Source organism: Gasterosteus aculeatus, chromosome 21, assembly GCF_964276395.1.
Source record: "Gasterosteus aculeatus chromosome 21, fGasAcu3.hap1.1, whole genome shotgun sequence".
NCBI classification, from domain to species: Eukaryota; Metazoa; Chordata; class Actinopteri; order Perciformes; family Gasterosteidae; genus Gasterosteus; species Gasterosteus aculeatus.
Window position 1 is genome coordinate 18,323,392 of NC_135708.1, and position 27,416 is coordinate 18,350,807.

Here is a 27,416-nt window from a genome sequence, read left to right on the forward strand (position 1 = left end):
TATGAATAGCAGTCGTACAGGTCATCGGATATCTAGGAGTAAAGCTGCAGGACAAAACCAGTTGTCTGCTGTCGACAGGTGACTTAATATCCTGGATGCATGTTGACATTCCTTTCTAAATGCACACAGGATTAACGTGGTATTTTGATATATACTTATATCAAATACAGATTAGAGTGGCCCCTTTAAAGTGTAGAGAAGTTACTTAATGCTTCTGTACAGTCGGTTTAAACTATGGACCAGCGCATGTCACTCTTGGCAAAACGGTTTAAATTGAATTTGGGAACATTCCTGGCTGGAGAGAGAAAACGGTTCCAAATTGAAGTTGAAGAGGTCGTAGGGCAAGTTTCAAGCTGCTCGCTGATGTCCGGGACGAACTAAACGAAGCTACAGACCCAAGGAAGCAATCGTCCACGCCGGAATGCGTCGTATCAAACGCTTGGACCTCCCGCAGAAGCTGTGATTGTTCACTGGATTCAAAAAAGAAAACTGCTGCATCAACTTTGTCTTTGCCAAAACCTTTATTCATTGGAGAAAGCGGCCCGAGTCACGCCATTGCATGCGAGTGATTCAGTTGCACGCGACGCTCACTGGTCACCCGGTGTGAAAACATCCGCGCGAGCGAACGGGTCGGGGTACGAGGCGCCAGCAGGACTCGCGGTTATTTCAGGAAGGAGCTCAGATTCGGCCACGGCGAGGCCTTCCTCCGGCCCCGCTGCACTCTGGGGGCGTGCGGTCAGGGCGCCGCTGGGGGCGGTCACGGTGGTGCTCGAGCGGTGATTTTCGGCCTCTGGGGTGGCCGGACGGCCGGGAGAGAGCGGAGCAGAGGAGGACTCCTCCAGCCTGCCGTGTAACGCCTTCAAGGTCACGGGAACGGACATGAACCTGAAAACGAGGTTAGAGAAAGAGAGAGACCAGGAACGCAAAGATCACTGGAACACAAGTCGATTTCACGCTGCTGCAAATCAGAACGATCTCAATCCCCGTGATGAAGGCCTGGAACTATCGTCCTCTTTAATGAGCCACACCTCTTCGTGACAGTGGAAAGGTATTCATCTACAGAGGGATCCACCATTCCGGAGCCGAACAAAGTGCAAGTGATCTGGCTGGAATCACAGACGTTCACCAGCACTGAGAGGAGAAGAGGACGGCAACAATAAGCCACACACGTTTTCTGTCCAAGTCTCTTAATTCATAAAGAACTGGGAGGCCAAGAGCATACAAATCGTAAAACATCAGATAAAAGATAAAAGGTCTTTGTTGTATATTCTGAAATGCTCACAAACGGCAAGCGAGTCGGCGTCAGGTCGCTGGAAGGTCACAGAAAAGCTGGTCTCAGACTCCGGGAGGACCTCCAAGTGCAGGTCAGGCACCGAACCTGCTTTGACGGAATCCATCAACAAACCATCACGTCGCGTTCGCCCGCCGCTGTTCCAGCGGTACCGGCTTTCACGACCTGCAAAAAACGCGCCCCTACCTGCTGCGCCGTCCCCCGGAGGGCCGATGCAGCTCCTCAGCAGCGTGTTGATGGCGCTCTGGTGCCGGAGCAGCTGCAGCAGCGCCGGCACGTGGGCCGGGTGGGTGAAGGGGATGCTGTCCACCGCCGCCGCTCTCTGGGCAGGCGCCTCCCCCCACGCCGCCGCGAGGAGGACGTAGCGGTGCAGCGCGCCACCGGGAAGAGGCTGCGCAGAGAAGCCATTGATTCCCCTTTCTGGAAAGGCTGGAATTATTTAGCCCGGCGCGAGCGCCGTTACATTTATTGTTGGGATTCCTCGCAAGTGCGTCAATGAACATACATCCGTACCACTGTAAAGATGGTATCCTGCTCATCTGGCAGCTCCCCGGGGCCGTTTGAACGCCCCGTCAGAAGCTTGGGTAAGGGTGCCCACTGCAGGTCAACATCTGGTATGGGAATATCTAGCAAACATCACAGTGGCGGAACAACGGGGAGTCAGAGGGGGCGATCCTTCTGGGCCATTCCTTCAAATTATAATACGTAACTTAATGCATCATGTGCTTTAAAAAGAGGTTAAACGGCGCTTTACATGGTGAAACCTAAATTATTACTTTTTTTAAAAACACACTGACCTGTAATGTGGCGGAGCTTGTCGACAAACGACAACGTCATTGGTACTGCCGGCTGCAGTTTGAGGAGGAAGCAGGCGGGCAGCGTCTCGTGAGGCGCCTCGGCAGACGACAGGAACACAGGATGACTAACCACACGCCACACAAGTTCACCACGTCAGCACCGCCGGCGCTCACATTCACCGCGGCGTGCCAAAGCAACAAAAAAACAAAAAAGACACGTGGGAGCGATTCAAAAAAACGGCAACACGTCACCCCTGGGGATCCAGCTGTGGAGGCTGTGGGAGCAGCGATGCCATCTGAAGCCTGTGAGCCGCGTCGCTGACACCCACGGTCACCCGGGCGGCCTGGACCGGCGGCTCCGTGGCGGCCGTTTCTTCAAAAAGAAGAGCTTTAGGGGGAAATGGAACAAATGCTGAGGCCCTAAAAGATGCCTCGTGCGTTCAAATGTTAACGGGTCTGTAGACCAAATGCGTTTGACAGCTCACGTCGATCTGAGGTCTTCATTCCATCAGTCGGAGGTGCGTAGAATTGGATCGTCATGGGGAAATCTAAAGCGATAAAACAAACGTGAGCTGAAGGAAGTGATGCGGCCGTTCTTTACGCCGCCGTTTCTCCTCTTCGTCTACCTTCTTTTTCAGCTATCAGACACCCACTTCTGCCGTGGTTCATCACGTCCACTCGGGGGTCCGAGTCCTTCGGCACGCTGGAAAAAATAAACATCTGCATGAATAAAATCCACTAAAAGTTGATTTGTTGCAGCTCTGATTTGTGGCCCTTGTGTTTTTAAAGTCCTTCACCTTGGCAGTTGGGAGATATGCTGCAAGTCTTTCCAGAGCCATTGCATGGATGAAAACAATTTCAATCGAGTTTCACTGAAACATCAAAAAAAGAAGAAATAGTCAAATGACTCCAGGTGATTATAAACGGTTAATTCTTTATGTTTAAAGAGCAGGTAGACCTGTCTCCTGGGATGTCGTACTGCGTGAAGAGGCCCGCCAACTTCACGGAGAACTCTGCAAACTCTTTTGACCTGCGGCGTCGGAAAGCGAGCAAACTGCCAGCGTGTAAAACAGGGCGTCGCTGTGTGACCGTCATGCGCTTACCTCAGCAGCTGGAGAAAGGACTCGCTGGGCTGCAAGACAATTGCATCTCGTTATCACTCGCGGTAAAGGGGGAGAGTGGAGTGAGAGGCCGCGCAGTCCACTTACGACGGGGGCTTTTCCGTGTGGGGCCACCTTCACCTCCTCCACCCCGCCGTAGGGCAGCAACACCACCTCCAGGTAGAACAGATCCGCCGTCAGGTAGCACGTGGCCTCGGTGAGGTGGAAGCCCATTCTGAGGGGAGACAGAGAGGGAAGGCGGGGGGGGGGGGGGGGGGGATGTGTGCCAAAGATTTAAATGGTAAAATACCTGGAGTTTAAAGCCAACGCTCTAACCCTTGTTGTTTGGCAATCATCTCCAGACGGGACCTCATGGTTTTCATAGAGGACACTGAAACAAACAGACCAACTTACGCTCACGTCAAGAACACACGTGTGCTGAAACACACAGTGAATCATGGGTGTGTCGTTTGTTTACCGTTAAACACGTCCTGGAGCCTTTCCAGAGATCTAACCAGCGGCCTACAGGGTTTGGATTTGTCCTTGGGTTTGTCCTGTTTGGACACAAAGGGACGACACAAAAACAACAATGGTCCGGTTGTGTAGCAAAGTCATCTTTGTGTAAACGGTCTTTGGTCCCGCCAGCCCATCCCGTGACCCCCTTTGGGTGCTCTGCACTCTGGGATAGTTGCGTTTTTAAAAAAACCTGCAGCAATACATTCTACAAGTGCTTTTTTTTTTTTTTTTTCTTGAGAGGCCTGGTCCTATAAAAGTTCTATTCAGCATCGCTGCTGGCACGAAGCTGCATGACTAACCCCAGATGCCTTATCCCCCTTGGACCACACATCACTTCAGACCACCAGCTAATCACGATTCTTTACGAGACTCCGGAGACTGACCACTGCCAAGCTCCACTTTGCATTAATCCCAAAGTATTATCCATCCCACCGCCCCAGCCATGACAAATAGAAAGAAAACAAACACGCCCTCTCATAGCCTAAAGCACACGTCTTGTTTTCCCAGTGCTAAATCCACATTACACATTGCGGCCCTTTTGTCAGGCGGAAACGACACTGGAGTCTGTGAAGCATCGCGTGTTCGGCCCTGATCTCAAAGCCTGATCGTATCCATCTGCATCTTTCCGAGAACAAACGTTAATTTGAGTGTCAAATGTATTAAAAACAAAGCCACGGCCAGAAGACAAATCTAAAAAAAACAGCAACTGTGTGTTGTTTCAAAAGGGCTCTGCACTCATAGTATACGCCATGTGGTCCAAGTTAGCGTCCACGCACAAACTGACCCAACAACAAAGACGTTGTGTGTTGATGGTCAGATGAGGTCATTCCCAGTGCATCACCACACCAGTTCCCCATTTGCAAATCGGCATCATCTTAACCAATAAAGTGTTAAACTTTATGTCCATTCAGTGCATATATCTCATATATGTGGAATTGATTTCACCATGCATCTTCTGACGAGTTGGAAGGTTTCATTCCAGGTTTTCTCTGCAAATTTCAAGTGCAGTTTGGAGATTTTGGACTCCATGACTAAAGCTGCACACAAAGGGGAACAAACGGCAGTCGTTAAAACAGCAGCACACACATTTTTTTGTAGTTTTCAAGTAGTTTACGGTTGGATATCGACTGATAAAACGTTAAACCAACATCACCTTCCTCCTGCAAGTCACCCCTGCTGATTTGACAACCGTCTGCACCTGAACACACGGGCCAACATGTACGAGCATCCGACCAATCAAATGCACGTTCAATAAACTGCCCTTAATGTCCAACAACGATCCAAACTCATGTGGGCATTGCGTCATTATTTTAAACTGTTGGTGGGAGACGCTTTTATGATGAGTGACGAACCGATTCGCACACGCACTGACACACACGCACAAAGAGGTGAAGAGGAGCGTCGCCTGGTTCTCGCGGGCGGGCGTTGTCAGACGGAGCCGAGGAGCCGCAGGACGCGCAGCCACACCGCGGCTGAGTCTCTGGAGCGAGCCAGGCGGAGCTAGCCATGAGCTAACGGAGCACCGCGGCTAAACCGATCCTCCGTGTAACGACGAACCGAGGGGAACACGGGTCCGTGTGCCGGGTAGGTGATGTCAGTGAAGTCGACGCTGCCGTTGCAACGCCTCGTTACGTCCCCGTTTGTTGTCTTCTTAAAAAAATATATGTATTTGTACATTTTTACCGCGACGTAATTGGGTTGGGAGTAGCTGCTCGTTATCGGTTGCTAGCATTCCCCCTTTTTTGTGGCTACCGAACAGCTGTTGCCGGGTAACCGATTTTAAGTGTGTATGCGTGTTTTTTTTTTTCTTCTTTTTTTTAATGCGTTATCTGAATAACCTATATATATTCACCTAAATAACGTGACGGTGACGTTTGCCTTGCGTGAGTCGGCTAGTTAGCTTGTTAGCCAAATCGTAGTCAACCTGCTAGCTAACTGTTAGTTCACCTGCTGTTTGACATGGCACCAGCTAACATAACATGCTAACAAGTTGGCACGATTGGAGGAGAACTGCGTGTTGATATTCGTGATTCCGGTTGTAACAACGAGGTGAAATGGTCACTTGGTTCAGGTGATTTTACTGGGTTGATGACGTGCCTGTGTATCGAACTGCAGGTAACGTTAATGAGCCAATTTCAAAATCAGCTTAGAATTAACCTTTAGTCACGTGGTTATAATGACACTTTAAATGCTAAAGGTGGTTGCTATGATCCACCGATATATATATATATACACCATTTGTTAAGAGTTAACTTGCATTTCTTTGCCTTTTTTTTAAATGATTAAAGTGAAAGGATATTTCATCCTGTAGTAAATCGTATTATTGACTTTTAGTGCATTCACCCTCTTTTTGTTAATGTGTATAATGACCTGCTGGCTGCACTCCCATCTTCATCAGAGGAGGTCTGAGTGGACCTGTGATGAGGAGAGCGCATTTCATGTCAGATTTTTATCCAGTCCTGTCAAAAATGTGTCTTCTGTCATCCAGAACCTTAAAACAAATATATTTCTCTGCTGAATAGATTTCAAAGAGACGTTTTAGGTTAATGGAATTGGCCCACTGTGTGCAATGGCAGTAAAGTCTACTTCTCTATATTTCATCACTGTTGTGAGTAGTGGCTTTGCAAACAAGGCGAGGCAGCTTCTTAATTTTCTGATCTATCTGCATAACGGTACTGGGAAACACTGCCTAATTACTTTTAGGTAAAGAAACCGTATGAAGTAAAAAGCTACATAAGGGGAAATGTAATCTTTCTGCAGGAGCATACCAATGATAAATAACACAGATCATAAAGCCGTTTTTTAAGGCACCAATTCAGTGCAGATGCTCATCATCACGTTTCATCTTTCTGCAGTCTTAAGCAAGAACCGAGCATACGCCACTGCACTGATGTCATATTTACAGTGTAGTGCCAGTTTCTCCTGGTTATAAGAGGCAGTCATGGCATCGCAATCTTAGCTGCAGGAATAGATTCAAGAGCCTCGTAAATGATCCAAAATCTCTGGATTTCTTTTTCTCATTTACCTTTTTTTCCCCTATTTCCTCCCCAGGAATAATAAGTCGGCCCCCTTGTTGCAGCTGGACTTTTATAGCCTTCCTCTCCCGATCCTTCCCGTTACCTTTCACGCTCGGATCTCTCGCAAAGCACAGCCATGGCAGCTGCTAAGCCGAAAGGGCAGAACTCTCTAGCCCTTCACAAAGTGATCATGGTGGGCAGTGGAGGGGTGGGGAAGTCCGCCCTCACGCTCCAGTTCATGTATGATGAGGTGAGCCATTTGCACCACAAGCAGCAGTGTTCCTTCTTTGCACAGTTGTTGGTGTGAATATATGTATTTGTTTTGCTTTGCAGTTTGTGGAAGACTACGAGCCCACCAAGGCAGACAGCTACAGGAAGAAAGTGGTGCTGGACGGAGAAGAGGTGCAGATCGACATCCTCGACACGGCTGGACAAGAGGACTACGCAGCCATCCGAGATAACTACTTCCGCAGCGGCGAGGGTTTCCTCTGCGTGTTCTCCATCACGGAACTGGAATCATTCGCAGCGACTGTCGACTTCAGGTCCGCTAGCAAACGAGAGAGTTTAACATCCTTTAGATTTTACCGAGTGTGACCACTGTGCGTCTTCCCTCTGCTAAAATGCAAAAGCTTTATTCATCTTTATTCATTTTCCCATTTCAGAACATCATTCGAGGCGCCTGTATGTTTTTCTGATTCTACCTCGTTCACCCTCTTTGCAGAGAGCAGATTCTGCGAGTGAAGGAGGATGAAAACGTGCCGTTCCTCTTAGTTGGGAACAAGTCTGATTTGGACGACCGGCGGCAGGTCAGCGCCGACGAGGCGAAGGCCCGCGCCGAGCAGTGGGGCGTGTGCTACGTGGAGACCTCTGCTAAAACCCGGGCCAATGTGGACAAGGTACGTAGGACTAGCGGGAGTTTACGCCGTTGGTGTCTGTCCAAACAAGGTGGTGTCAACTCCTCCCCCTTTTTTTTGGTTTTTTTTAAACAGGTGTTCTTTGACCTGATGAGAGAGATCCGAGCGAGGAAAATGGAGGACAGCAAAGAGAAGAACGGGAAAAAGAAAAGTAAAAGTTTGGCCAAGAGAATTCGTGAGAGATGCTGTATTTTATAGTGGTAAAGAGGGCAGGGTGGCTGCTTATGTACAAATCCATTTCTCAGACTTTTGCATTTATTTTGTGCCCACACCTGACTATGACTTTCTGACTGCGTGTCGGGGAGTAGTAAGGTGCCCCCCCCCACACTCACCATTTATAGCTCTAACTCTATGTGCTGACACTCCAAATACCTGATGTGTCTTCCCTGTCTCTTGTCTCTCTTTCAATCCGACCACATTACAAAGTCAGGCTGGTGTTTGGTTTTAGGCCTAAGCCCCAAAAATGTTACCAAACCTTTCATTGTAAAGTACGATGTGTATAATATATTCAGACAAATGCGCAGAAGAAGCCAATGCGAGCGTCAGAGCCGAGGTTTGGGCGGGATAGTGGGGGAGAAGATGTACGTGGACAGACTCTGTGTCAACCCAGAATTCATCAAGTGCCACCAAGGAAATGTACGTTGAACGAGGGAATCTGAGAAGCGCTTCAATTGAAAGGTTGTTACGAAGAGCGCAAGTGTGATGCCATTCCCAGTTATCAATTCTTCCACGTGGTACAGTTATGGAGTCCAACCTTTTCTTCCATTTGTTGTCCTCCGTCCCGGCAACCAGCGTAAGCTAGCAGAGCACCGATGGTTCCGTTTTCTTCCCCTTTCGCGTCGTTTAATCCTCTCAAATGCACAAAACGTTGATCGTTCTTCGAAATCTGTGAGTGATTTTCTAACACTTTTTTTCAGTAACATTTCAGATGTTTTACCTCATTTCGCCAACAACTTTCTCTGCCTTTTTTTTTTTTTTTCTTTTGATAAATGAATCCCAGGTGCTCCCGATAAAAGGCGGTTCCACAACACTACGTCCTCCCCTGCTGTTTGTAAACCCATCGGGGAAAGTCGGGTAAAGATTTATTTTTCCAGATTTAGCTTTTTCTGGCTCTGGATTTTAATCACCATCCGTGTAGTTCCTCTTTTTTTCTTTTAACCTAAACGTATTCCTTTTTAATAAGGAATTGATCAATTCGAAGGCATACAATGTCAAAATGAAGGCAGGCTCGATAGAAGTAAAGTGGTACCTGTCCAAAAAGTTGCTCCCATACACCAAAGAAGTGTGCTAGCTAGAAACAGACAAGTGCCCACTCATTACTGATGTGAATGACAACTTTCTGCAGAGAGCAAGAGGAGGAAACACTGCACAGCTTGTTTCAGATCTCCCCGTGCACACAGCTGAGGAACTTTAATTCTGAACGGCTTGGGAATGAAATGCAAGGCTACGGGCGGTTTAGTCATTCCCTTTACAGTGCATCACTGTTGCCTCTCTGTCCATTGTGAATGTGAATAACCCCCCCCCCCCCCCACACACACACACACCAACCCCCTCCTTTCTGCCCCCATCCTGTTTGCCTGTAATCTTAGCCTGCCAGTGATGTGCAGAGTTTAAAAGGTCATTCTGCTTTGTTTACCTTCTGCTTCCCACCCGGCCTGTTCATTTTCTTATGCAGTAGTCATTTTACAGGCAAATAAGGATTAAAGCAGTGGGGGGGGGAATGAAGAATTGCCTGGACCAAAACCCACTGTGAAGTCCCCCCCTCACCCGCTCGGCTCGCTTAGTTTCTCTTTTATGACTGAACCAATTTATGTCTTTTAGCTTATTTAAAGTTTAACTTATTTTTTACTATCAAAGTGTGACCACTATCCAGGGGTTATTGCCACGGCAACGGCTCACCATTTACATGAGGATTTCCTCACCCAATAGGAAGCCCAACACTGGAGTCTATGCAAAAGAATGTATCATTGTAATTGCAAAGAGGACGAGAACAAGAAAGTTGGAGACAATTCAAACCAGTGTCGGCAAGAGACTAGAAGCATTTAAACTGAAATGCCGATTAGAGATCTGACCCCAGCGCATATGCTTTTATGTTTGAAAACACTGAACATTGTTAATACAGTAACACTAATTAACTCATGGCTTTGATTACAGGCTTTGTTTGTCATACATGTCATTGTTTTATTCATACAAGGGAAAAAATGCAAAAGAATGTCCGTGGGATTTCATGTAAACTGAAAAGCACAGAGTTTTAAAATGTAAAGATATGTGACGCGAAACCCCAAATGTTGGGAAGTCGTGGCAACAGAATGTTTAGAAAGTAGTTTGAGTAAATGTTTTAAGGGCTAACCTCCAGCACGCCGCACCGTGATGGAAACGCAGCTGAAAGTTGAAGTGACAGGCGCAGAAAGCGACGTGAGCGAACCGCCATTTTATCAACTGCCGTGTGTCCTCATCGTTGGGGAGAAGCCACCACCGTAGTGCTTGTTTGCTCGCAACATATGCATATAAAACTATTGTTTTGGTGCTTTTATCATTCTTCATGTTAATATGGCCGAACGGATTTAATTGGGGATTCTAAAACCGACATTTGTGTGAACGCCATGAAGAAGCGGTCCTTCGGCGTATTAACATATTTTGTTTTGCCTTTTATATAAGTACCCTTGGAAATAAAGCGTAAATATCAGTGTATTTGATTGGGTGTATGTATGCCATCAATTCAACATCTCCTTCATGTTCATTTCATATGAACTCAACCACTGATGTAGACTGTTTGTGAAGGCAAGACGTGAAGCTTTGATTTCAGTTATTTTTGTTTGTTAGTGAGGTACTTTGAAATGAGAAATAAAGTGGATATTACTAATGACATTTTTCAAATGTATTATTCAGATGTTCTTTGTCTTTTTGTTCTTTGTATTTCTGTGATCACACTGCAGAACACGGCCTTTTATATCAATCAAGTCAAGGCCAATTGAAAAATGTATATTAGTTACTGTCAATATTTTTTTCCTGTCACTTTAAACTTTAATGTACATTTACATGCACTCAGACGGCTTGGCTTAGACCATATTTCTGTGTTTACACAGACACAAACTTAAAGTAGTTGGTGTAGTCCTGTTTCATAACAGTGGAACTAATGTAAACTACTGCCAACATATTTGAATCAAGTGTGTATAAAATTGGCACCATGCCCACATTAAATATAAACACATGGTCTGTGTAATGTGGAAATCTTTAGAGTATTTTAATATATTATTTTATATTTATTTTTCTACAATACCAGTAATACGTTTAATGACTGCATCTCAATGTCACTCATGTCAGACAATAACATTGTAGCAGCTGCACATCACCCGGTTATATTCTCAGTATTTTAACATTTTTTATGAAATAATAGATTATCTCCCTAAATAAATATCTGTATCCGCAAGTTTTCCAAAGATCTCATATGTAGTTCATGAAATAAGAAACCAAAAACATACTTTGCCTTTTGTATGAATTGATGAGTCTATTTCTACATTATTTGTTTGTTATATTGTGGCAGTAGGGGGGGGGTCTCTTGGCTGTGACGTAACCGCTGACGAGGATTACGCATGCGGGTATCATTGGTTCACACCGACGCACAAGGCCTGTAGTTCGAAAGCCGTCTCGGGCCTGGCGAATTGCGCCGCTAGCAACATTGCGAACAAAGTTACAATATTTGGAAATATATTCATGGGATAGTGGGGCATTTTGTCACGGAAACACGGTTGCTGCTTTTAGATCACGTGGCGGTGAGAGGTAGCAATGGCCCGGCGAGATGCGTGAGAGCAGGCGTGTTTTTTTAAACAGCATTGTTATAAGGCATCCCGACTGAGTTGCATTGAACTCCACGCAAGGAGAAAGGGAAGCTAGCTGGCTAAGGTGCTAGCTGGCTAGCGGCGGCTATCCAGCCAACTCGTGTGCTATTCACTTCCTTGTTGCACATTGGAGTGTGATGGAAGGCGAGAAGAAGTTTGTGGAGGGGAGACGGAGTTTTTTTACTTCGACTTTAACGCGATCTGGATATTGGCTTTACATGCTCGCATGAGCGGCAACCTTGCAGAAGAACTGGATTTTAGACTTCCAGTGGCGTCAGGCCTGTGCTTTGACCATGAGATGGAATGCGACTGTCTAGCTGTACACAGTTAGCTATTGGAGGCTAGCTGGCTAACCCGACTGCTATTAGCTAGCAAAACTGCGAGCTTTCCGTCCTGGAGTACAACGTTTGAGAACCAACTGTTTCTATAACTAAACGGCATATTGTGGATTTTATGTGGCGGAATCTACAGGCACAAAGTGTCATGAAGTAACTACCTTTGGGGGTAACTTTATTTTCTTTAATCTGATACGAGCTAGCGTCGTAATGCTAATATTAGCTAACGCTAGCTACCTGTCCTGATTGTGAGTTTGCTGTAACGTTAGCTAACTAGCCTGTCGACGTTTCACCGCTAAGCCAATGTTTTTGTTCCACGACACAACAAGGAGCATAGTTTAACTAGCGAATACAATATACAGATTCTTCTCAACGTGGCTCTGAGGAGGGGGTGGGGGGGGGTTCATTTTATTTTTTAGATAAATGCCTAATTCGGAGGTGCTTCGCGAGGGTCGCGGACGGAGCCCCTCTGCTCAGAGGAATGCTAACAGACAGGACAGGCGCAGTAAGCCGGGGAGCGGCGCTGCTCAGCGAGACAAACACCGTGAGAAGAGGCGCCTGTCGGCTTCTCGCAGAAAGAAACGCAGGCCGACCAAGGGGAGAGACGTGTGGCACGCCGGCGTCACGGGAGACCCCGACGTTGATCGAAAGGGCGCTTTCGGTAAGGACGCTGAACTTCGGACACTGGTAGAGTATGACGACGTTAGCTCCCAGTCGGAGCGGTTTTCTGGCAGCCCTTCTCCCAAACTGGACCCCCACGCTGACCGGCTTTCGGTGGATCGACTGAGCGATGCTGACTTGGGTGACAGTAACGGACCGGCTTCTCCAGACAGAAGTCGCCCGAGAAACCGGGAGGCGGCGTGCAAGGAGGCACAAAGCCGGGGGGCGTCCGAGAGGAGCAAGCAAGAGAAGGAGCAGAGCCGGAAAAGGGACCGCCAGAGCCGCGAGAGAGACTCCTCCAAAGTTAGGAGTGGAGGCAGCCTCGGTGGCTCCAAAACCCCCAGAGACACTACAAGGAGCAATGACAGGAATGGCAAAAGGACATCTTCCTCCCAGGCCTCGCAATCTGCAGACAAACGGGATTCAAAAAGGCCGAAGAGTAAAACGAGATCTGATAAAGAGCAGCCATCTGCATACAGAGAGGCTCCACAAGCTTACAGGGATGAGCGTGAAGACCTCCGGGCGTACAGGAGAAGTCCCGGTCTCAAAGGAGAAAGTCCCTATGGGACGTCTTATTCATATAGCTACCAGTCTCCCGCTGGTTACAACCAGCAAATATCGAGAAGAAGTCCAACTTACGGGAGCAAAAGAGTGTCCCCCAGTTCCACATACTACAACCGGGATGCCGATGGCTACGGGGCGTACGGGGCGCCCAAGTCACCCAGTTCCTACTCCACCAACAAGAGGAAGCGGTCTCCGACGAGCCCGGCGACCTGGCGCAGGTCCCCGAGCTACGGCCGACACAGTCCTTTTGACCAAGGGGAGTTTGCTTCGAGTCCTTATGGAAACCGCAGGAGGTCTCGAAGTCCATACAGAAAGTCCATGAGCCCAAGTCCAGATGTCAGGTCAGTTCTTACAAAGTCGGTGGGATGCTGCGTGTACACACAACAAAGTTAGAACATTTTATATTTATTTTTGCTTTGTCATATTGGCCGTCCCAAAAACCTTTGACCAGCACTTGACATTTGTGTTGTCATTCTTTTGTAATCTCTTGTAATTGTCTCACACAAGCAATTAAATATGCCACGAGGTTTGTAGAGTTGAAACAAAATCTAAAAGTGTCTATTTTCTCTCCAGGCGATCTGCTCGATCCCGTAGCCGAAGTCCGTATGCACCCGCGAGGCGCTCGCGCTCCCGTAGCCGTCACCGGCACTCGCGCTCCCGCAGTCGCCCCTCCAGCCTCTCGCCGAGCACGCTCACCTTCAAAACCAGTCTCGCCGCGGAACTCAGCAAGCAGAAGAAGGTAAAAGCCGCGGAAGCGGCGGCCAAGGCCAAGAACTCCAGCAACACGTCTACTCCTACCAAGGGTTCCTCGTCGGCCCACCAACCCAGCCCCAAGTCCAATCACACGTCCAGAAAAGGCCGCCCGCCGTCTCCACCGCCGCCGGAGAAAGGTCCCAGGACCCCCACGTCGAGCCTGCCGCAGTCCCCCGCCGACAGGTCGGCCAAGAGGGCCGCCGAGCACCAGACCGGCAGGGACGGCAAGGGGAAAGATGACTGTGTGCTTCGGGACAAGAGGAAAGCACCAGCAGCTGCACCGAGCAAAGAGAAGGAACGAGCCACCGGGCCAATCATCTCCGCTCTATCGTCCCTGCCGCTGCCCCCAATGGTTCTTGAGCACATCAGTAAAGGAGAAAGGTATGGATGTGTCATCGAGCCAACTGAGCAGCAATTCTTGTTAATAGTCGGCACTCAATCCCTTCTCTCTGTGTCTCCAGCCTGAAGGACAGCTTGCTCTCGGGGAAGAAAAAGTCAGAGAGAAAGGCTCGTCCGCTACTTTCCGACTTGCCCCTCCCCCCCGAACTTCCGGGTGGCACGTCCTCCCCGCACAGCCCACCCGACGACAAAAAGCCCCAAACCCTTCGCCGGAGACCAAAGTATGTCACGGAGCAGTTGTGATCTTAACCCGTCGTCTGCTGCATGTTCACCGAGCTTCCGCTGAAATATGTTTTCTTTGATTTCCTAGAATCTGTGGCCCAAGACACGGCGAGATAAAGGAAACGGAGATCGATTGGGGCAAACGCTGCGTCGATAAGTTTGAGATTATTGGAATCACGGGGGAAGGCACCTACGGTCAGGTGTACAAAGCTAAAGACAAAGACACTGGTGAGTGAAGATGCATGTTCATCTTGTTACCCCGCGTGTAAATAGGGGTCCATTTGCAGGGATCTCTAGAGGCGAAATGTAAGCAATCGTAGATGAGCATCTGTTTAGGGTGAGACACGACTCTGCGTTCTGCTCCATAGCTGAAATGGTGGCTTTGAAGAAAGTTCGGCTGGACAACGAAAAGGAGGGCTTCCCGATCACCGCCATCAGAGAGATTAAGATTTTGCGACAACTCAACCACAAGAGCATCATAAACATGAAGGAGATCGTCACAGACAAGGAGGATGCTCTGGATTTCAAGAACGATAAAGGTGCTGCATGTTTTTTTATTTTTTTATTTATATCCGACAACACAATGTGGCTTTGTGTAACACGGTGGCTGTTTTTTTTCTCTGAATGACTAAATCTTTCCTCTCATCTCAGGCGCGTTCTACCTTGTGTTTGAATACATGGACCACGACCTGATGGGTCTGCTGGAGTCCGGTCTGGTCCATTTCACCGAGAGCCACATCAAGTCGTTCATGCGACAGCTGCTCGAGGGCCTCGATTACTGCCACAAGAAGAACTTTCTGCACAGAGACATCAAGTGTTCCAATATTCTGCTCAATAACAAGTGAGTCCTCCGTATGAGCGGCGTTCACGGTTCATTGCACAGTCGCGCATTCTTTCCCCCGACTACGTTAATTATCGCTTCTTCCTCCTATTCAGAGGTCAAATAAAGCTGGCAGATTTTGGTCTTGCTCGGCTGTATAACTCTGAAGAGAGGTGAGTCTCCGATGTTCCTAGTATATATACGTACAGTAGATATCCACCACAGCATTTCAAGAGCTCTTGCCTTTGCAATTTTGTGTGATGATACAAACAATACGTGTCTCTCGTTGTCCCCTTTCAGTCGCCCGTACACCAATAAAGTGATCACACTATGGTACCGTCCCCCCGAGCTGCTTCTGGGAGAAGAGCGGTACACGCCTGCTATTGATGTGTGGAGCTGCGGGTAAGAACTTCACTCGCCGAGTCGACCTCTTGTCACTTGATAATCCTGCCCTGTCGGTGATGATCTGTATGTTGTTTTGGCTTTAGATGCATTCTGGGAGAACTGTTCACGAAGAAACCAATATTTCAAGCAAATCAGGAGCTCGCCCAGTTGGAGCTAATCAGGTGAGTTCGGTCGCACCGACTGACCATTGGTTTCCGAAACAGGAGAAAGCGGTTCTCTTTATATAATAATGTTACGCAACCACAAGATGTTTTCTTATGACTGACCCTGTTCGAGGAACGGTTGCGGTTGTGATTAATCTAATGGGGGCGGATCGCCCCCGCCGGGCAAATCCAAACGTTTGTACCGATTCCTCTTTTTGCTTTGAGCTCTGCGGCGTGTCAAATGGAATAATCTACAAACTGTTTTTGTGTTGGAGACCAATTGTTTTTTTTTTAATTGAAGCAACGAGTCGGGCCAGTTTTCTGGGCGTAGTCGTGCAGACATTGTGTGATCTGCCGAGTCCCATCAGGTCCACACGTTTCACAATCCCTCTCTGTCTTTCAGCCGAATATGTGGCAGCCCCTGTCCCGCCGTCTGGCCGGATGTAATAAAACTCCCCTTCTTCAACACCATGAAACCAAAGAAGCAGTACAGGAGACGCTTACGGGAGGAGTTTGCGTTGTAAGTTCCCTTCTATGGCGTCCGATAGAATCCCTCTAGCAGCGCACCGTACTGAACCCGCGCGCCTCTGTTGTTGTCCAGCATCCCTCCGTCCGCCCTGGACCTGTTTGACCACATGTTGAACCTGGACCCCAGCAAGCGCTGTACAGCCGAACAGGCGCTGGGCAGCGAGTTCCTCAAGGACGTGGACCCGGACAAGATGCCCCCGCCAGAGTAGGTTTTCCTCCTCTTTGCGCCCACGGCGTTCGTTGCTACGCAGTGTCTTATTCTTTGTTCTCTCCAGTCTTCCACTGTGGCAGGACTGTCACGAGCTGTGGAGCAAGAAACGCCGGCGGCAGAAGCAGATGCCGGAGGAAGCGGCGGCCCCCAAGGCGCCCCGCAAGGAGCTGGGCCTCGACGACAGCCGCAGCAACACACCCCAGGGCCTCCCCCCCGCCAAGGCTCAGAACGCAGCTGCTTCCACGCTGGGTGAGTCAAACCAACGTTTGCATTTGTTATTTAGCGATATTATTAATCAACTGGCCGGCCAGCGTTTCTGAGATTGAAGGGAGACGAGGAGTGGCGCTGATGTCGTGGTTCGCAATCTTTGATGTAACGAGCCTCGGTCGCTCAGCGCCTTCATTTTGCCTCCAACTTCCAGCTCTTTCAAATCTCCGCTTCAGAAAAAGCTTGTAAATGATCCCGAGGGGTTAAATCCGTTCTCTATGTGCGTTACCGAGGTCCAGAATGTCTCCGAGTGACGCCTCCTGTCTCCTTGCAGACCCAAAGGTTACGAGCTCCCAGCTAACGCAGGAGCAGCTGGCGGTCCTCCTGAACTTCCTCGGCCACCCCAAGAGCTCCGTCAACACGGCCCAGTTGGCCCAGTGCATGGGCACCAAGGTCAACCAGGAAACACTACAGCAGCTCTCCAAAGCCCTGGGGCCCTGCGACCCGACGGAGCCTCCTCCTCAGCCCGCGCCGCCGAAGCCTCCCCAGCCCGCGGCCCCCCCTGCCGGCGTGCCCCGCACCCCGCCCATGCCCAAGCCGCCCTCGCCCCCCGCGTCCGCGCCGCCGGCTATCCCGGACGGAGAGGCCGCGGCGGCCACGCAGACGGCCATGACGATGCTGCTGGCCCAGCTCCTGCAAGCTCAGCAGGCGCCGCGGCAGGACGCGAGCGGCGACGGCGGAGCGGAGGGCGCCAACCCGGCGCCGGCGCTGCCTCCGCCTCCGGAGGTCAAGCAGCCTCCGGAGCCCAGCCCCGTCTCTCCCGGTAACCCGTAGTCCGTGCAACTGAACAGTCAACAAGTAAAAGACATCATTCAACACCTGTCTGTCCACTCGGACAAGAAGCCGCTACATTCACATTAAAGCAGCACACACGCTTCTTACGTAAGAAAACGATTAGAAAAACCTTCCAACGCAGTTTATTTCTGTCTTTCAGTGTCTGAAGCAGGTGGCGTCTCCATCCTGCCCCCAAACCAGAGGCCCCCCGAGCCTCCAGAGCCCCCTCCACATGCTGACCTGGACTACCGGCAGCCTCCGCCCGAACCCAAGACTGGCCACGCTCCACCTATTGCGTCTGCCGTTGGAGGCGATGGAGGAAGACCCCCGGAGCCAGACTACCCGCCGCTCCCCACCGCAGAGGGACCTGGATACGGCGGAGACTACATCCACCCGCCTCCGCCCCCCTTCACCCCGGCAGGGTTCGGAGACGGCTACATGGGTCACATGCTGGGCGGAGGCCTGCCCCCTCACGCCCTGAGGGAAGTGTTCAGCGGACACGGGACGGCCGGCGGCTCCTCGTCCGCCGCGGGCCCCCCCCCGGGCCACACGGACCCCTACCCCCCGGGCGCCGGAGGCAGAAGCATGGTGTTCACCGGGGACCAGGACCACCGCTTTAAGTACAATCACAGCCCGCTACCCGTGGAGGGGCAGCCTAACCCCGGCGCCATCCACCTGTACAACCACGCCATGGCCCGGAAGGACGGCGGACCGCCCCCGCCGCCGGGACAAGCCTGGGGCTCCCCGTCCCAATTGGGGGCTCCGCCGCTGCCCCTCGGCTTTGCCCCACACGTGAACTCGACGGCGGCGATCAGGGGACGAGGCCTTCCTTTCTGACAGACTGGAGATATGAAGTGGGAGGAGCCTGTTTGAGCACGACGCCCCTCAGGCCAGGGGAGCTGTCGGAGGGGAAAAGTCCATTTGTTTTAAGGCATCGGATTCCTCCTCCGTTTGGAATGTGGAGCGTGTTGCTGAACGGCGGCCGAACAACACCAGAGGAGCTTTTCTTGCTCGTACCATTTTCCTATTTTTTTGTAATCTGTTCTGCTGTCTTTTAAATTAAACTTTTACCTTTTTTTTTTTGTGTGTACATTTATCAGGCTGGGTACATTTTAAATCTCTACCGTAGCCTTTCCGTAATTGCTCCAGAGCAGATTAGTATTAATGTTTTGCACTACTGACTGAAGTAGGCGGAAACTATTTTAGCTATCAGAAGAAATTGATGGTGTGCTTTATATGCACAATTAATAATGAATTAATATGACCAGTAATGTTCTCTTTTTATTACGACAGTTATTCTGTTGAAGCGGCGATGGCTCAGCTCATTGGGCTATTTGGGGAATTAGGTCTGTTGGTGTCAGACGGACAGGAAGCACTTAGGCTGCAGAAAATCTGATCCGGCTTTATTGAGAAAGGCTCTTATGCTAAATTCCACATGCCTTTTTGCCAATAAGTGTTGTAAAATCATGAACAGAACAAAACACACAACCGAGAAAAAAAACTGTCTTTTCTTTTTGTACTGAAATTATTTTGTCCCCCTCTCTCCTCCTTTGGCAAATGTTTATTAAAAAAAGAAATGCCAACAACGAATGATTGTATTTTTCACAGTTCTACTATAAATGTGTGGCTGTGCCGTCATCACAGATCGCACCACTGGGTGGCAGCGTCAGGTCAAATATCCCCACAGTGCATGAACGTGGCCCCGACCGACATTCACCGTGAAAACACACCTTTCCTCTGTAGCTCGGTCCCGACGTGTGTGTGTATATAATATATATATATATATATATCATCCATGAAATGACGGCGGCTCGAGTAAATCAATAGCCACTTGTAACATGGAACAGCAGGTTAGCGCTGCTCATGCAGATACCGAGCGGTTCATCTGTCGGGATGAAACAAAGGATTCCAACAGCAGTTGGACTCAATTGTGAAGCTCTTTAACTGGATTCTTCGAAAGGAAGAACCGCTTCTCAGAGATCGCAAACCAGACGTCTTGAATTCTCCCTCTCAATGCCAACTTTGATACGAATTTCACAGGAAGTCAATCAACCTTTTTGCCATCAAGTAAAATGTTTCTGTCGAATGTATTCTTAAAAAAAAAAAGAACCTGATGCAATTCATTGCACATCACATTCAAAAGATGAGGCTGATGAAGCATCACATCTGGCGTGAATACATGAAACAGTGTCTCTTCAGAGATATCAGCTGAGTTGGAACAATTCATAATGTACCTCTTTCCACATTCCTTGATATTGCAGATTATTATTAAAGGAACATGTCCTTCCATTGAATTTCTACTTCAAAAGCCATAATAATTAAACAGATCCAAGTCAAGGCACTTGTATATAAATATTGGGAGTCCTCTGAATGAGCCTTAAACTAGGTCTCACTGCTCCTAAAGCTCCTTATTAACGTAGATGAGCTGCAGGATCCGCTCAGCAGGCCGAGGCCCCGAGTCCGCTGGGCTGAAGCCGCACGGAGACACACTCCGTCCCTTTGTCTCACCAGCGCGTCCACGCCCCAGTTTTGCCGCACGTCACTTTGCCGGCGATGAAAAAGTGATTATCTCAGAGGGGTTCCGTTCTGCAAAGCTAATTCGGAACGTGGACGGGAGCTGGCGTGTGATTAATTCGGCGTGGATGATGGATGGCTGAGAGCGAGCGGCAGCTCGGCACTTCTTGTGTGAGTGACTTGAGAAACAGTGAGCACAGTTAAAGAGCAGAAGGGGGGAGTGAGACAGGAAACGTCTTTACAACCACAGCGCAGCATTTGGTTAAGTTCGCACCGATTATTTGACCCTGAGGGAAAACAAATCCTTTGGTCCCAGACGTAAATTCCAATTAGATGAAAAACATGCTGCTAACATTAGTTCATCAACATGTAGGGACAATAAACCAGTGTTAAAAAGTATATAAAAGTAAACATTACATTTACATGCTCAGGGTTGTATGTACGGTAAATATGAAGCTAGCAGCTGGTTAGCTTAGCAGAAAATAACCTAAATTGTATCAAATTTAACTTCCTTTGAAATTCAGCCATTAAAGTGCTTCATCTAGTTTGTTTTTCCAAAACATGGACGAGGCCGTGTTATTCCGCAGGTATCCAGTTTGTGTTCCACGCTAAGCTAAACAACAACAAGCTAGCTTAATATTTGTGTTTCTTCCAATGGGATCAATGTATTTGAGGAGGACGGTAAAAGTGGCTGCACGAGCGTTTCCAATAACAGAGAAAACCAAAACTTCACACACGCTTAAATCACTTTAAAGGTCCTAAATTGTCTCGATTCAATCAATATCTGCTAAACCCTCAATCTCTTAAAAATGCCACCATCAGCAAAAACACCCCGCGCTCGACTTTAACACACATGCACATGGTTGTGCAGTGCATGCACGCACACACACACACACACACACACACACACACTCTTAACACCTGTACTGCCCGGCTGCTGCACCGCGTGGTGCTAAAGGACTGGAAAGAAAAAAAAGCACAAGCATCCCAATCCATCAAGTAGATTTCATAACTGAGACTTTGAATTAAGCTGAGATTTGCCATGATGAACTGAACCGTGATGTGACCCACACCTTGAAGACGTGCCTCATCTAATGGCTGTTTGATCGCCGAGTGGTCAAACGTCGTTGTATTTGTGTGTGAAGGGAGTGAAACGGACAGAACATCCACAGCTGACATTTTTAGAGAATGTTTTGTTTACAAGATTTTTGTTCTTTTTTTTTCCTTCGGAGTGATTTCCTCCTGCGGCTGCGTTTAAAGTAGTTTTTCAATTAAAAATCTAAAATCTAAAAGTGGTCGAAGCAAAACAATACGGCCGCACTCTTCCGCGCGCATGCACACAGCAAAAACGCTCGCGGCGTCAGTAATCACGCCCGCTGCACGTCATCTGAGCTCCGGTAGAACATTACAGGTTGTTAATCTCTCTGGGCGAACGTGTTTCGTTAGAGACTCTGCGTTAACCGTCCATTTCACAGATAGTGATTTAGCTAATATTCTCCGAACGGGGAGAGCGAAGCCTTCGGCGGCGATCAATCACGACGCCGTGAGAAAGGGCAGCTTTTACATCCTGCTGCTGCGCTTTCGGGTCCGCGAGGCCCTCCAAAGGTCGCGCTGCGCTGACCTTTACCGCGTCACTGTCACTGTGTCACACGTGGCGGCGGAGGAGGCCTGGTCACCTGAAGGAAATGTCACATCTTTGATCCCGACGTCTGTCAACGTGGCCGCCGTCCGACAGTTTTCTTATCTAGATTTCGCCTGAATGAAATGTTTTAACTTAACGTGTGCAGGTGAAGTTCCTCGCTGCGACCTCCCCCCCCTCCCCCCCTCCCCTCCGACCCCCCGACATCCCGATTAACTCCAACCATGTAGACAAAGGGCGCTCCAATCACGTGCAGCAGAACTGACCCGGAAATGTCACGCTCAGCTTCACTTCCCACTCCGTTGACATGTAAGGTCAGGCTCTGGTAAGTCATTACAAAAGGGAATTTAGGGCCTGCCAATCAGCACCGACTGCCCCCCCCTCCTCCCCCGCCCCCCCCCCCGGACCTGTCCAAGAAGCAAGGACGTGCACAAGGCCGGGGCTGAAGCTGTTTGCGCTTACGGGCTCCAGCTTTTCCTCAGAGGTCTCAAAATAACTTTGGGTGTCATCTCCCCTCAGAGTGATACTTCCTGACAGTTGTCGGAATAAATCCATGCAAAAGGAGGATTGTTAACACTGCAACAGGGGGGGTGTAGTTTGTTTTCCTTTGGGAATGATCACGTTTTTTTTTTCTATTGACCTACAGATATTGAGGCATTGCATGATGACAAAATGATCGGACCGGATCACCAGAGAGTGTTGGCGTCCTCTACAGCCCCCTTGAGCAGCCCCCCCCCCCCCCCCCGTTATGACTGTGCACGACACAGTTCAGGAGGGCACGTCACAGCCGGAGTTGTTAGAGAGCATTCATTCAAAGCAGGAACACTCGGACACAGCTGCATGTTTGCACCGAGGTGCTTGTTTGTTTGCTCTTTATTGCGTATTCCGGCTTTGGTTGCGTCCGCGTGTGAACGGTGGTTTGGATTTGGAGTGAAATGGAATCCCCGCTGTGCGTTATGCTCTCTGGAGTCTTACTTTCTCTTTTGATTTGTCTCGATTTTTCCTGACGTTTCCTGACGATTTTTCCTGCGTTAAATCATTTTATGTTTGTTCTCTTCTGCATGTTTTTACTTTACTTCTCGCAACTGGTTGAATTCCATCATCCCCTCTCCCTCAAAACAAAATAATTACAATGAGTTTTTTCAGCCGTTGTCAATGAACTGCGGCTCTGACTGCGTCGGTGATTGGTTGTGTTATTGGTAATCTGCTCCTCTGTTTATTTGATGACGCTACGGATCAATATTGTGCTGTAATTGGACCGTCTGTGTGTTCTTTAATCACTTCGTAAAGACACGTCTTTAAAACGGATTGTGGTAAACAACGTTTTCCGTTAACAACAAATCTCACGAAACTGGATGATCTGTGACGAAGGGGACGAGTGTTTTTATGAAGACGCGTCCCGGCCCGTCCGAACCGCGGCAAAAACAATCTCCGGAGTAAATTGCCAGAGCAAATCCAGCGGCTTCTCCGCAAATGTGCAAAGAAATATGAAATCAAGCATGAAATATGCAAGATGCAATCCAGAGAATTATTGAGGCTCGAATGGAGGCGGCGTGGGTGGGAGGGGACGGATACAAAAACAGGCGCCCACTCGGCGTGCGTAAAGAGGTCAATAGGTCAACGAGACATCTCGCTTGTGAGCCGCTGGTCCAGGTGCCGCTCGCTCTGCAGGCGTGTGCAGGGACTCCAACAGCGACGTCTTATAAAGCTGCAGATGAACCGCCGACGTCTTCCCGAGCAAACAACCTGTCAGACAGAAACATGAGCCCTCACACCCAGGAGGCACATTCACCTGGAGGGAGACCCCCCCCCCCCCCCTCACAGACTCCTGAACCCGGCACCATGAAGATAGTAAAATCGTTGTTTGAGGCTTTTTGAAATGCAGAAGCAGGGAAGGTGATTGACAACGTCTGGGGAACATCCCGTCGTGCTGCAGGGAGGAATTTTAAAAATTCATACCGGCGGGTTGTTTTTTTTAGTAATGCTCCTTTTGTGCATAAAACCAACAGAAAAAAAACAAACAAAGTGGGGCTTGATTCAGAATAAACTCATGAAACATCAAATATTTGCCTCTAAACATGTATTAATTATAAACATTCATGCATATTCCTTATGCATCTCAATAGTAATATGCTCCCCTTGTTGATTGGTCTTTTTTCAAATGTTCTACTTTGTAAAACCATAACATTACCATGATGATTGTTAATATATGGGCGTGCATTTAATCATTTCGCTAACAAGGGGGGCGACTCCTCCTACACGTCTGTAACACCTCTCACCTCCAGCTTTGCACTTATGATACGGTCAACACACACACACACACGCAGCGTTCACTTGGACTTGTAAATTGAGTTTGACATTTCAAATCAGGGCCACAATCCCCGGATATGCCAGTCGACACCAGTCTCATCCCTTTTGTCTTCGGAGGCAAGGATGAATCAGAGGACTTATCAAATTAAGGCTCACCCCTGCGGGTTCTCGTGTACATTCATTTCTCGGCGATATAATTGGTTTTGGGCGGCTCTCTCCCTTTTCCTTCAGATGGGTCAGTTGATTCCAGCGAGGCAAATAAATCCACATTCACACAGTAGCTGGTTGAGCCCTCAGACAGAATATACAACATTAAAGATGCTGCGCTGTGAACCGTGCCGCAGTGATGCCAGGTGAACGACTGGCCCTGGGGGGGGGGTTTGAATGTGGAGGCAGAATGATTAGAATATGAAAAGGGGGTCCAATTACAGTGTGCATGTTCTTTTTAATGGTCTGCTGGAAGTCACAAGATAGTGTGATAGGTATGGAGCGTGTTCAGTTAGGAATGCTCTCTTCTGAAATCACAAAATCAATAATATGAAACAGTATTTTTCCACAGATTGGAGGGGTTTCGTTTCCGTTTCCGTTTGGTGTTTTGTCAAACTCCACATCTGGAGCATTGTGTTTTAAAAACATTATGTATAATGGATGGTTCAAACATCTGCTCCGACGGTCTTGACTCTTTCTTACAACAATATACGCAGACTTCAGCCAGAGAGCGCCAATGTGCATAATTATTCACAATATACGACTTTTCGCTTAGTGTCTCTTTGAGGTTTGAGCCGTTTGTGCTGTCCGGTGTTTAGGTCTTAACGGGAGTCCGATTTCAGGTAAATGAAGCCATAAATATGGGTGGAGTTACAAGAAACCCGTTTATGACCCCGTTTCTGCCGTAACAGCACTTTGTGCCGAGTGCTGAGATGAGAACAAACTGTATGTTTAGCGCCCGAGCAGCAGTCTCTGTCTGTGTGATTAATGACATTCTAATCGCCCACAAGGACCGGGGGTGATGGAGAGGAACCAGAAAGCCTCCTCACCGACCGGATGTGGAGGAGCAACCCGATGACACGCAGAAAGACGTAATAACGTGTTATTTTCCTATTTAAACACCAATCTTGTTGGCAGAGGTTTCAACCTGTTTACCTCATACCTCATGTTGTTTTCTACTTCTCGATATTTACATCCTACTTTATGCTATTTCAAGTTTGGCCACGACAGTCTCAGTTTCTTTTCAGGCTCATTTACTCTCAGCGGCGGCTTCAACGTGTCAACAACAACAACTGCCATCAATCACGTTTCGCAGCAGTGAGCCAACCTCGGGCCGTACGTTTCAGCATTTAAAAAGAAGAAGAAAAAACTGGGTTTCAAATGAACGTGCGCGTTCGGGAGCCCAGCCAGAGCTAACGGCGTCTTACTTCCAGTTTCTGCCTCCCTGGTTTCCCACATATTTTGGCTGTGAGGTAAATATGTGACTGCCAGTCGCAACCCAGTGGAGCCTGCCGACGAGTCCAATGCAAGGTGCTTTCATTAGCTGTGATCTGCAGGATCGACGTTAAATGAAGCGTGATGGCAGAAAAGAGGAAGCTTTTAGGGGCTTCAAACTGGTGTTCAATTCTCAGCCAAGTAGCTCGTCACCAGTGCAAAGAACTTGGGTTAAAAAAAAAAAACTTTTATGATGAGAAGCAACACAGTGCCGCAGTTTCTCATTTACCGAAACTAACTTTTTTTTATTCAATCATTGGAACGTAAAAGGTATCAAAATTTGCAAAATTAAGACTATTTTAGGTCTGGTTTAGATCTGTTTCCTTAAATAAAGTACATTATAAATAATATATTTGTTTACCTCCTTATTAAAAACTGCTGTCAAAACTGGAGCCAAAAATAGACTTTGTGTGTTTCCAGTTTCAGAATCCCTCCCATTTCCTCCGAGATGAAAATCCCGCGTGGGATTTATTGCCAGGAGTCACCGTAGCTTTCGGTGATGTATCTTCTGCCACTCTGTGCATTAACGCTGTGACCTTTTCTTCCCATTTCACCGGCAACGTGGCGCAAGCTGGTAAGAAAGACGGATAAGTGGAGGAGGAAATCTGTCAAGAGGAGAGAAATTCCGTCCACCGGGCCTCTCCGCAGAACCCACCGCAAACACCTCCAACCGCCATCGCACCATGTGTGTGATGTACTGAGGGTGGAGATGAACCGGGAGTGATCTGGGGGAGGAGCACAAAGGGGTCGGCAAACGTTGAGAAATGAGACGGGACAGGAGCGAAGGCGGAGGGATGGACTCCTTCCTTCATTTGGCTTCTTTTGTCTGAGCCGTTGCATAATAGATCGGATTGATTACGTTGTCGCTGGCGGTGTTATCCCCCCTTTTGAGGGCATTTAATATTTGATTCAGTGGCTTATTCGTGCTCTCGATTCTTTTTCGCGACGCAATTTGGCTCCGTGCTCGCCGTCAATTCATCTCGTGCGGTCCTCACTGCCATTGGCTGAATGTGGCTGCCAATTATTCAGGTTTATAATGTGCTTTTAATGTTTTCCCCCTTTTCTGTCTGTGTGTACAGTATGTGCTCTTTTTTTCCTGCAGAATAGGTACTGTTACTTTCAACAATCAAAAGGCAAATTGATGATGCTTCTGTATGTTTCACCCCCAAAAAGAAGAAGTGCTCGTGCTCTGTTACGGTGAATCCACGCTGTTGGGAGTCAGCAGCGATGGTTCAGTATTGCTCCAAATCTGCTGCAGGGTCGTCTGTAACAGGCTGTTACTCCCCACATCACAGCCCCGCGACTCCAGGTGTTTACTGTGTTGAGGAACCAGACACACAGACGCTGAGTCAAGCCCCATCGAGCCCACGAGAGAAGATCACTCATGTAGGAAGCACCGGTTTCTGGCTCAGTTAGACAGTCAAATGTGGCGGCTGTGTGCGTGTCGAACTGGAAACCAACGCATTCATGAACTGAAAGTTTGATGTAGAACCTGAGAAAATACAAGCAGGGATGAAAAAGCCCAAACAAAAACCCAAACATGTAATTCCTTAAAAGTTTGGCTGGGTGGTATTTAAAGGGACCGGAGCGAGAATCCGAACCTCCCAAACGAGCTGATGCAGCTTCTGTTTTTCACCGACTTCTACTCGGCTACGTAAATCTCCTGGAACGCGTGTGGAGATGCGAGCACGCGCTGGTGCGTTGGAGCAGCTGCGCGGGGTGAACTGCATGCTGGGACGGCGGAGGGCCTCCCCCCCCCCGGCTCTCGTAGCCATGGCAGCGACGGTAAGGGCGCCGTCTCTTCGGATGACCTCCATTCGCCGCGGCGCAAAGTGCGGGTGACAGTTGTCGCCGTGGTATCCGGCGGGAACATTTTCCAGCCAGTTTCAGCGGGAGGGCGGGAGGGAGGGAGGGAG

At 48.7% G+C, this 27,416-nt stretch overlaps 3 protein-coding genes across 16 annotated transcripts; 2 read left to right on the forward strand and 1 right to left on the reverse strand.

Annotated features, from left to right (window-relative positions):
• Positions 1–502: 502 nt before the first annotated feature.
• On the reverse strand, positions 503–5,671 carry med1l (mediator complex subunit 1-like). 14 transcript variants are annotated; one of them, XM_078096106.1, is made up of 17 exons: positions 4,858–5,671; positions 4,650–4,741; positions 3,667–3,742; positions 3,525–3,579; positions 3,297–3,423; positions 3,192–3,220; positions 3,047–3,118; positions 2,886–2,960; positions 2,715–2,791; positions 2,574–2,636; positions 2,341–2,476; positions 2,089–2,213; positions 1,805–1,917; positions 1,478–1,682; positions 1,283–1,378; positions 1,029–1,131; positions 503–885 (listed from the first exon to the last, which is right to left on the reverse strand). In XM_078096106.1, the coding sequence occupies exons 2-17, from the start codon at positions 4,731–4,733 to the stop codon at positions 588–590; spliced, it is 1,734 nt and encodes a 577-aa protein (XP_077952232.1). In that variant the 5' UTR covers positions 4,734–4,741; positions 4,858–5,671; the 3' UTR covers positions 503–587. The 14 variants fall into 14 exon arrangements, with proteins under 14 accessions (XP_077952232.1, XP_077952231.1, XP_077952229.1 ...); XM_078096105.1 differs by having other exon boundaries at positions 1,283–1,381; XM_078096103.1 differs by having other exon boundaries at positions 2,341–2,500.
• ralaa (v-ral simian leukemia viral oncogene homolog Aa (ras related)) lies at positions 5,087–10,516 on the forward strand. Its single transcript, XM_040166592.2, has 5 exons — positions 5,087–5,288; positions 6,756–6,971; positions 7,055–7,263; positions 7,443–7,617; positions 7,711–10,516. Exons 2-5 carry the CDS (start codon positions 6,858–6,860, stop codon positions 7,831–7,833), a joined length of 621 nt encoding a protein of 206 aa, XP_040022526.1. The 5' UTR covers positions 5,087–5,288; positions 6,756–6,857; the 3' UTR covers positions 7,834–10,516.
• A 721-nt stretch (positions 10,517–11,237) lies between these two features.
• cdk13 (cyclin dependent kinase 13) lies at positions 11,238–19,138 on the forward strand. The gene is made up of 14 exons (XM_040166583.2): positions 11,238–13,374; positions 13,607–14,167; positions 14,248–14,406; positions 14,496–14,635; positions 14,776–14,946; positions 15,059–15,248; positions 15,344–15,400; positions 15,528–15,629; positions 15,716–15,793; positions 16,179–16,295; positions 16,377–16,508; positions 16,579–16,763; positions 17,056–17,544; positions 17,716–19,138. Exons 1-14 carry the CDS (start codon positions 12,233–12,235, stop codon positions 18,390–18,392), a joined length of 4,200 nt encoding a protein of 1,399 aa, XP_040022517.2. The 5' UTR covers positions 11,238–12,232; the 3' UTR covers positions 18,393–19,138.
• The last annotated feature ends 8,278 nt before the right edge of the window (positions 19,139–27,416 follow it).